General features: G+C 41.3%; 1 protein-coding gene across 5 annotated transcripts in view; it reads right to left on the bottom strand.

Moving 5' to 3' along the window:
* LOC138605018 (transcription factor 4-like) overlaps positions 1 to 9,819 on the bottom strand; it is a 248,899-nt gene extending 239,080 nt beyond the window's left edge. For all 5 annotated transcript variants that reach the window (XM_069677083.1, XM_069677082.1, XM_069677081.1 and 2 more), the window contains exons 1-2: positions 9,786 to 9,819; positions 5,405 to 5,477 (exon numbers count right to left, since the gene is read on the bottom strand). In XM_069677083.1, the coding sequence (XP_069533184.1) occupies positions 5,405 to 5,477; positions 9,786 to 9,803 (91 nt within the window). In that variant the 5' untranslated portion in view covers positions 9,804 to 9,819. The remainder of the gene's footprint in view (positions 1 to 5,404; positions 5,478 to 9,785) is intronic.
* Between the last annotated feature and the right edge of the window lie 452 nt (positions 9,820 to 10,271).

Raw genomic sequence — 10,271 nt, forward strand, 5'->3', positions numbered from 1 at the left:
GTAACTGCGTGTCTGAGTCGATCATCCCGCCCACATTACCTATGACGGCTGCAGCGCCGCGCGCATGTTTACAGGCAGGTGACACACACTCTTCTCTGTAGAGAAGTTATGGTATTGACGGTATTGCAAAATCCATGTCGTGGCAGAACGTGACACCGGTGACGGTGTGAAACAGATATACCGCCCACCCCTCCTTTAGTCCCTTTCATCTTTCCTTTCCTCCTCTCTTCTCCTTGACCTTTTATCCCTCCTCTGTTCACTCTTTTCCTCGCTTCCCTGTTTTCTTGTCTCTCTTTCTTCCTTTCTCCCATGTTTTCTTTCTTCCTACCTCAGCTCGATCTTATCTTTCCCTCTTAACTTCTGTTTTTCTTTCAACTTTCGGTTCTTACCTCTTACCTTTCCTCCTTCCTTTATTTATTCCTCGCTTCCTTCCATCCTTCCTCCTTCTCTTTGTGTCTTTCTGCTGACACTTGAGGAAACATTTCCTCCATCTCTCGCTGCCAACTTTATGTTCCATGGCAACGGGGATGATGGTTTGCCCTCCCGCCCCCAAAGCTCCCATCCCCCTCTTTAGTCCTCACTGAACACACACACACACAAGTTCATCTTCACACACGCATGTTGAAAATCTCTTCAAATCAGACATTTCAATGCTGAACACTGATTCTCTTATAAACAGATTTACACTCTCTCTCTCTCTCAAACACACACACACACACACACACACACACACACACACCTCAGTCCCCTTCCAACACCATTGACAGGGAGACAAACAGCGGATCTGAGAGGTTATAACAGCGTTAAAAAAAGAGGAAAAACACTGAAACCAGCCAAGACCTGAAATAGACGAGTGGCAGCGCTTTGACAGGCAGAGTGAAGCGGCGCGCTGAACGGCTTCATCCAGGAGGAGATTAGAAACACACACAGAGTTTGAAGTGTGCATTATCTTTCCAGGGATGATCCCAAAATAAACAACAACGGCAAAATCTCCCAATAATTAAAACGCCTAATCCACTTCCTGGTTGGTGATGACCGTGGGCTGAGCGTGTCAGCCGGGACTCGTGGGGATTGTGTGCCGTTTATGTTTAGACGCTTTTTGTGTTTTAAGGTGAATTTATCGCCAAAAATACGAGGAATTACATCGAACGAGCGGCGGGCTTCAAAACCGACATGCATTCACGGCATTGTGTGAAGGTTGTCATTTTAAAATTCAACCTTTACATGATTTACATGTTTGGAAAAAAATGTCATTTCTTATCCTCAAAAGCATCACATGAAGCAAATCCTCAGACCTGTTTTCATGGCGGTGCCGCTCTGTGTGACTGACGTGTTATTTTTACACTCCTGTGTCTCCTGCTTTCATCCGCGCTCTTGTCTCCTTTATGTCCTCATTTTGCTGCTGATGTGTTTGTTTGGTTTCTTTTGCACATGAAAAATAAAACTGTTGGTGAAATTTGTCACAAAAACAAACTGTTTTGCTTCCTGTGCTAAAACTCAGGTGACATTTGAGCACCCTGTAAGATGTAAAAGTACAGTTTGGTTAAAATCACCAATAAAAGTGCTCCTTATATTCACAGATGGAGGCATGTTAAAACATAATAGAAATAAATACTTGGATTTTAGTAATTAGAAAGGAAAATCCAGAGTTACAACCGGAGCCAACCGTGGACGTCACACATGCAGCACTGTCTGGATATCTGGGAAGTGTGCTCCTGCAATTACCGTTTATCACCATATGTGCCGCCAAAGAGAACAAATGTTTTAAAACACAAATTGTTAGTTGTGTTATTGTTGGTTTCACCTTTCCAGGGCCGGTCCAAGCCTTTTAGGGCCTTTAGTGGATTTAGGCCGTGTCTGCTAACACCAGCACCAACTTCAGATTAAAATGAAACAATGAAGGGCATTAAAGATGAATTAACCCTGTTCACTCCTCTCTAACTGCAGCTCAAAAAACGTTAAAGAAATTTGATCATTGTTATGATTTTTGAAAACTGAAGGGCCTTAAACTACAACCATATCTGCTGAGAGCTGTGGAGCTGGATTTTTTAAGATGAAATTCTCTAGCAGACATTTTTTTGACATCTTTGGGTCCCCTCCTCGGCCCCTGAGCAGCTGCTGAGTCTTCTTTAGGCCTCAAGCTTATACTGCTGAGCTTCAGTGTTTAACTAATACAGAGATATTTATTGATAAGATCAATTCATCCTACCCAGGGAAATGAGATAAAGTGAAAATGCTTGAGAAGGAGTGAATATAAATGTTTCTGTAACTTCTCAAACATCTCACCCAGAGTCTGAAACCTGAGCCCGTGCGGACCCCATTAAGTGTCGGCGTGTCCCCGCTTCTGTCCTCGCCCCAGCCTTTGGAAACCGCTGCTCTTGTGGTTGTGTAGGTCTATAGAGTTCTAATTAGCTGCATTCACAAACAGCGCCGGCTCATCAAAATGCCGAGGCCTGCAGAAAGCCACAGCAGGGGTGAGCACAGTGTGTGTGTTTGAGTGTGTGTGTGTGTGTGTTGCATCTTGTACATGTGGGTGTTTAGATGTGTGTGCACGAGAACCAAGTGTGATTTGTGTAGAGGCATGAGTGCATGCGTGTGACACCAGTGTGTGTTCCTGAATCAAAAGAGAAAAAAAAAACAACTAAATGAAGATTCACATCGAAGCAGCAACGCGAGGCCCAACAGCCGCCGCAAATTCTACAAGAAGTCGGCCTCTTTTCTCGAAATCGCAACATCCATCGTCCTTCCTCGCATTTGTATGCACGGCACAGGAGCAAACAACACCGCCGAACCGCAGAGCACAAACAACAACAACCACACAACGAAGCAGTAAACAAAGAAGACGTCTCGACATCTCTCTGTTTTCCAGCCAACAAACAAAATGGCTTCCGAGCGCCGTTTAGAAGCAATAAGACGAGCGGGAGAGAGAGAGAGGAACGACCTGGTTGCTTTCTGTGAAAAGCTTCCAGGAAAGATTTTTGAAAAGGAGAAAGTATCCTCCCGCTCTGAAGAACGACGGCTGAGCTCGTCTCGTACAAACTGAGGATGTTACACTGTACTATAACATGCAGCACAGCGTACCAGCTGATATATGATCAGAGCAGAGAGGTAAAACGTACATCCAAGCAGAGCGGCTGCAGGTGCAGGGGGGAGGGAGAGGATGGAGAATCCTGTGATGATTATTAGCAAGTTTAACATCGTCAACAGAGGACATTCTGTTTTTCGTTATGTGTCAATATTTCAACATTATCAGCTCATATTCAAACCCAAACATTGATCTCTTTCTCAGCTAACCAAGTTGTTTTCTAACAAAACGGTTTCACAAAGTAAACCGTGTGTTTATCTTTCGATTACGCCGGTAAACACGACAGCCGAGACATCGCTTTGCTCCAGCACAAACAATTAATAACAAGCTCACTCACTCGCTGGCTTCCAGAGTGGGATGAATGAATGAATGAATAAATGGATGAATAAATGAAGAACCCTGATTCTTTGCTAGCACAGTAGCTGACTGCCAGGATGAAGCATGAATGAATGCTACAAAAAAAGGTGTGGGTCGCAGCCCATCGGTGGGCCTTGACGTTAATGCAGGTGGACCATCCATCCATCCATCTTTTATACCACTTATGCTGTTCAGGGTTGTGGGAGGGCTGGAGCCTATCCCAGCCGTCATTGGGCGAGAGGCGGGGTTACACCTGGACTGATCGCCAGTCAATCACAGGGCTGACACACAGACAGTTTAGAGTCACCAGTGAACCTAACCAGCACGTCTTTGGACCGTGGGAGGCAGCGGAAGTATCCGGAGGGAACATGCACAGGGAGAACAACAGCATGGCCCACTACGTCTGAACCGGGGTTTGAACTAGGACTCTAACCAATGCACCACCGTGCAGGCCCTGCAGGTGGACCACTAGAGGTATTTACACTTAATTAACAAAAAGTTTTTGTTTGCTTAAAATGAACTACTTGCACATATTTTGTTGCTCGTAAATGTTATGTTTATATGGATAATTTATTTAACAGCCGTAAACCAACTTTCACAATGAATTTTTCTTTTGTATCGACTTACGTGTTGATCAGAGTTTTGTGATTAGAGGTTTGTTTGGGCCCCAGAATATTTTTAGGTTTAAAATTGGTCCACAGCATTCTTAACTTTTGGAATAGTCAATCTAACTCCTCACCAGTGTTGGGCATTACAACGTAACCCAAAGTAACGCGTTACTGTAATCACAGTGTTTCCCGTTTCTACAATAGAATCGCCGTCTTTCAGAAACAGACTTGGTAAAAACACAGACAACTCCTTATTAGGGTGGGGATTTGTGTTAACTGGAAATTATGCGTCAATGCATCTCATTGAAGTTTCATGCAATCATTGGGACACAATCACAGTGATGACTCTGGGATGCTAAAGAGTTACGCAAAAGTTATGACGAGCAGCGTAACAAATTACTTTCCACAGTAAAGTAATGCACCTTACACCCCCTGATGTTGTGTGTGTGAATCAAGCATTGAACTACTGCACAGTTAATCGTCACATTCAGACGCTCACATCCATAGCATTTTAAAAGTCAAAGCCACCATATCTCACCACTCATAAAACCAAACTGTGTTCGACACCAACACCACCGCTGTGTAGAATAACACAGTGAGCTGATCTCCACAATACCCTCACACAGAGGCAGGAAAGGACGAGAGCAGCAAGTCAGAAAAACAGGAAGTCTCCTTCAGGAATGAACTTGAGCGGCTGAAAAACAAACTTGTTGCAAAATAAAGAACCATGAAAAATCACAACATCACCTACTGGATGTGTTTTTCACGATAACATTCATATGTCATTCACTGGGATGGAAAGCAGCAACAAATACTACAAACTGGCACAAAACAAACTGGTATGTTTCAGGTAAAAAGTACCCAATGTGTATTAATCCACCACTGGAAATAGTCCCCAACTAATTCACTAGTTATCCCTGTTAGAGTAGCTTTAAAAAAAAAAAAAAAATCCACATATTTGTTTGTTTCTTTGGTGGGTATTTTTGGGTTTGACCAGAGCACCATGGAAAGAGGATAGAGAGATAGACTTACACATAATCAACGTCATATAACCAGACGAGGTCACCTAACTGTTCAACAAATAACATTTTAAGCAAAATACCAAAAAGTTCAACCACAAGGCCAACCAGAAAATCCCACGAATATATAAGCAAGTAGCAGTAAAACAGCAACACAGCATAAAACCCCCCAAACTGCACCTGCATGTACAGAACATGGTTAGCAACACTGTTCAATTCAAACAGCAAGTGAAGCAGCAGCGAGCAGGTGTAAGAAGAAGAAGAAGAAGAGGCTGAGAGAGAACGAAGGGAAAGAGGAGAAGAAGAAGACAGGAGGGGGAAAAAGGATGACGTACTTGAGCCGGAGAAATGTCCGCTCCCCAGGGAGGTCGGCCCGTTCTTTCCACTGCTAACAGGAGGGGAAAACATCTACAAGACAAATAGAGCACACATTACCTCCGAGAGCACTGACACTGGAGACAGCAAGACACATCTCCACAGAAACATCACTGCAGCTACTCATGAAAAGCTTCATTCCAAAACGCCGGGCCAAGACTCAGCTGACAAACGCTGCTGCCAGGTTCTCATCACATTACGATTTTTCGAGGAAGTGTCTTGAATTTAATGGTCACTCAATGTCCTTTATTTTATCTTATAATAGATTTCTTTTGTGCTTTGAAAATTTGGAAATATCTTGTTTTGGAAGGAAACTCTTCATGGATACATTCCAGGAAAACAAAAGGTCCGTCATCACTAAGGCTGGGTGTCGCTCAAACATTTTTCAGTACTTACAGCAATCAATTTCAAATGGTATTGTGTCCCTATTCATCACTAGCAAGGTTAAAGTCAAGACCAGTAAGTCCACCGTCGTGTTGTACATCAGAGCAGGCAAGTCCTGAGTGGAAAACAGGTAAGTCCCTAGTCCCATAAAAAGTCTCAAGTAAGTAAGTTAGTCCCAAGTAAGTCTGGGGTTAGTAAGTCCTGAGTAAGTACGACTTCAGTAAGTCTCGAGTTAGTAAGTCCCAAGTAGGTGTAACTAAGAGTAACTGAGTCCTGACCAATTAGGATCCGAGCAACTAAGTCTCAACATGCAAAGGCCAAATTTACTAAGGCCTTACTACGTGCAGAGTGAGACAGTACTGAGTAAGTTGTTCACCAGTTAGTCCCGAGTAACAAAGTCTTAAATAAGCTTCTAGTAAGTAAGTCCAGAGTAAGTCTCGGGTAACTTAGTCACGAGTAATTAAGTCCAGAATAAGTCAGTCATGAGTAAGTAGGCCCAGAGTAATTCATGAGTCACCAAGTCCTAAGTAAGTCCAAAATAAGTTAGTCTGGAGTTAGTCTATCTATCTATTAACTACGGAAGAGTCCAGAATAATTCAGTCTCGAGTAGGTCAAGCCTGAGAAAGTAAGTCCTGAGTGAGTAAGGCTGATGTAAATAGCTCTAGAGTCATTAATGGGTAATTAATCCTGAGTATGTCCCGAGTCAGTCTTGGGTAGCCTGGTCCTCATCAACTACTCAAGAGTGAGTCTGATCAACTAAGTCCTGAGTAGGTAAAGCCTGAATAAGTTAGTCTTGAGTAAGTGAGTCCTGAGTGAGTTAGTTAAGACAAAGTAAGTCCCTAGTAAGTCCTGAATAAGGAAGGTCTGAGTAAGGCCCAGGTAAGTAACTCCTGAGTAAGTAAGGCCTGAGTAAGTTAGTTATTTCTGAGTCAAGTCCAATGTCAAGACAAAAGGAACCCAAGTCAAGTAAAGTCCTATTGGACGTCCCAAGTTGAGTCCAAAGTCAAAGCCATCAAGTCCCAAAGCTAGCTCACGACCTTGATGTTTTGTCTTAACTCCTAAACAAGTCAATTTGTGCCTTTCACCAAATGAAATACCAATGTACATATTTACATATTTTCAAAACATTTAATTTCCCCTCAATTTGTTCCAAAATAATTCAATGACCACTGAAACGTTATAATGAAACACTTTCAGGCCTAAATATTCCAAGTAGTCATTTGTGTTTAAAGTCAAAGTCAATTTGAAAATTTTGTTTTCATTATTTTTTTGGGTTGACTTTGGTCCAGGCCATGAGTCCAGACATCACCTCTTGAGTCCTGCTTTTGTTCTTGAATGTTTTAAATGATTGACTCCATGGACACATTTGTTTGAAGACAAAATGATGTAAGGACATTGATACCCAGCCTTAATGATCACAGACTCTCAGCTCAGAGCTGAACACAGATATGAAGAGTTCAATTTCCAAAACACGATGGGAACATATTTTTGGAAGACAAAAGAAATCAGATTCCTCCTTCAGCATCTGCAAAATATAAACAGGATGATTTAATTCACCTGCTCACCTTTGTTAGAAATGCATTCAAAAGTGCCACTTTGGCCAAATGCTGCATGGCTTATTTTGGAATGAAACGCTTCATATCTACTTCATATCTGACTTAAACACATGAGATAATCATCAGAACTAGTGACCATCTGCTCTACACATCTACAGGAAAATCAGGCCCACGTTATGACAGAGACTGAAGCTAAATGCTAACAGGAAGAGCTATTGTAAATCTTCACAAGGAAAGAGTCCACGCTATCAAAGTGAGACATCTGACACCGATGGATAACCTCTCTGGATTCACATCCGGCCTGTGTGTCGGTGTGTTTGATGGCGACAGCTCAGTGATCGTGAAAACACTGTAAGAGCTTCACACTTTAAGATGCTAAAAGCTTTCCAGGATTTAAGGCTCTCTTTTCTTTTCTTTTGATTCGACTGTGATATGAGTAAATTAAACCCTGAATTAAACAAATTCTTTATCTCCCATTGTTCCTAACGCAGCCTGTGGGGCCTTGAAGTGCGCACGAGGCAGCTTGTGTATTCGATCTCCCTCACGGCTGCAACAAATGACGAGGAAACAACTGTTTGCAGGATAAAAGATCTGATTCTGATTATCAGCAGGTCTATCGATATCCCAGTCGAAGCCCTTTGAGCTGCTGGTGTCAGCTTGTGGGCGTGCGAAGACAGATGATCGCATAAATTAATGCGAGCGGCCTGCGTTGATAATGAGAGGAGACACACTCGAGCTGCTGCTGCCCTCCTTTGTTTCAATGTTTTTGCAAGAAAGAAAATTTAAGACGAGGTGATTGACATTTATGAAACTTGTGGAAATCAAACACAGGAAAAACGTCTGTTATGCACCTGTGAGGTGCGTGAGGGACTCAAGAGTCTTTATGCAGAAATAAGGATTTTTTGTTGATTCTGTTTATGTGCTTTAATTCATTATCATAATCCTTTATTTATCATATATTAGCTTTATTACACTTAATTATATTAACTCCAGAGCATAAAGGAGTTTATGAATATTAAGTTGACACTTATATCACTGCAATATTTCTATTGAGGCTTTAAATGTTCTAATGAAACATGCCTTGTTATAATAAAAGTCAATACAACATTTTAAAAATATATATTCCTATTCCTTTTTTAAAATACATATCACTTTAATATTCCTAAAAAATCTCTATAATATTAAAATAGAGACATAAATAATGACTGTGCAGTGATTTTATTGGAATAAAGTCACCTTTAATGCCTCTATAAGGACTTTCATTCACGGTATACGAAGGCCTGTAAGCAAAGCCAGCACATGTATTTAAATAATTACAATGTGCACATAGAGGCATGTTATATATAGAATATAAACTCTGAAATAAGTCATCTTATTGTGAGTGCTTTGTTTAAAAACAGTCCTGTAATATTCCTAAAGTAATCACAGATTATTATTGCAGTGATAATATTGTGGTGCAGCTATAGGGGATCTTACAATTATAATAGAATTTAATGATCAGATATTTGTGTAACACAGCTTCATGTGAAGCTCAGTGTGTGTGAAGGCCTCAGCTGGGACTTTTGTTTATTGCGTTTAAATGTCTGCAGAGATCGAGTGGAACATTTACGCTTTTATTTCCCTATTTTTGCCTCTCATGCATCATCACTAACCTCGTTCTTTTAAAATTGAGGTTTTCTAATATTATCTTATTCAATATCTCTACTCCAGTCACTCCCATTGTGTAGCCGGCTTCACTGTGGTCTGATTATTGCATACCACAGACAGGTGCAGGTCGTTAACATTCTGATTGTTTCTAACATTCGTGTCTGAACGTCAGAATTTTGGCAAAATGTAGTAAATTTCTTGTCTATATTTGCATCTCATTCAGGATCACTCCTGTACTACTGATATTTTCACACACCATGCTGTCTCTCTGCGTTTCATAACAGGATTAATATAAGTCCGTTTTTTTTCTCTTCATTTTGGGGTGTTTCTGATTTTTCCCCTCCTCCTCTTCAGACCAAAGTTGCTCCCAGAGGAGGAGAGGCGCAAAGAAAACATGGCCGAGAGAGGGGACACTGTTTCCTGCCCGTCAAGTTCACAACTGTTCTGTTAAAAAACACACAAACTTTTAAAGGGAGTGATGTGTTTGGGCTTTTAACAGCCTGCACATTTCATCTGCGCTGAGAAAGAGTCTCACATTTCTCTCTGATCGGCTGCCTGTCTAACTGCCTGTCTGCCTGTCTGTCATGCAGGTTCATGAATCAACATCGACCCTTTTGCATCTGAAATATTCTGTACAACAAGGTGCAGAGTGCATAAACTCACACAGACAAAAAGAAACATTTCATAAAGCCTATAAAGGGCAAAAATCAGGCTACACATGAAGGAAAAAAGGACTTAAAATGAGATATACTACCATGGATGTTGGGAACATTTTCAAATCGCTGTTTCGCATCTATAAGACAACAAAATTACTAATGCAGCATCACAATTCTCTGCACACACACACAAACAAAAATGAAAATTACAAAACCAACAATATGCACTGACTTTTCTGCAAGTTACTCTACATAAAAACACAACTTTTGTGCAAATAGTTGCAGACTGAGTGGAAATATGCAGGTTATGTGCCGTGCAACTAAAAATGTAAACAGTGGTGGCTGTAAGAAGCCTACAGGACGCGTTTAATTTCTCTTTACGGCTTGTATTGTTGTGATACTAGTATTTATATTCATATTCAAAGAAGAAGAAGAAGAATGCAAAATTACTTACCGCGCTGAAATCCAGTAAGTCACTCAGTTCCTTGTCTGTTCCCAAAGCTGCCATCCGCTGTTGATGATGCATTTTAGCAAAATCGCACGGACCTACAAACATGGAAACAAATGGAGAGATAGATAGATAG

Source organism: Semicossyphus pulcher, unplaced genomic scaffold (genome assembly GCF_022749685.1).
Source record: "Semicossyphus pulcher isolate SPU_LCO1_2020_fin unplaced genomic scaffold, fSemPul1.0.p SCAF_28, whole genome shotgun sequence".
NCBI classification, from domain to species: Eukaryota; Metazoa; Chordata; class Actinopteri; order Labriformes; family Labridae; genus Semicossyphus; species Semicossyphus pulcher.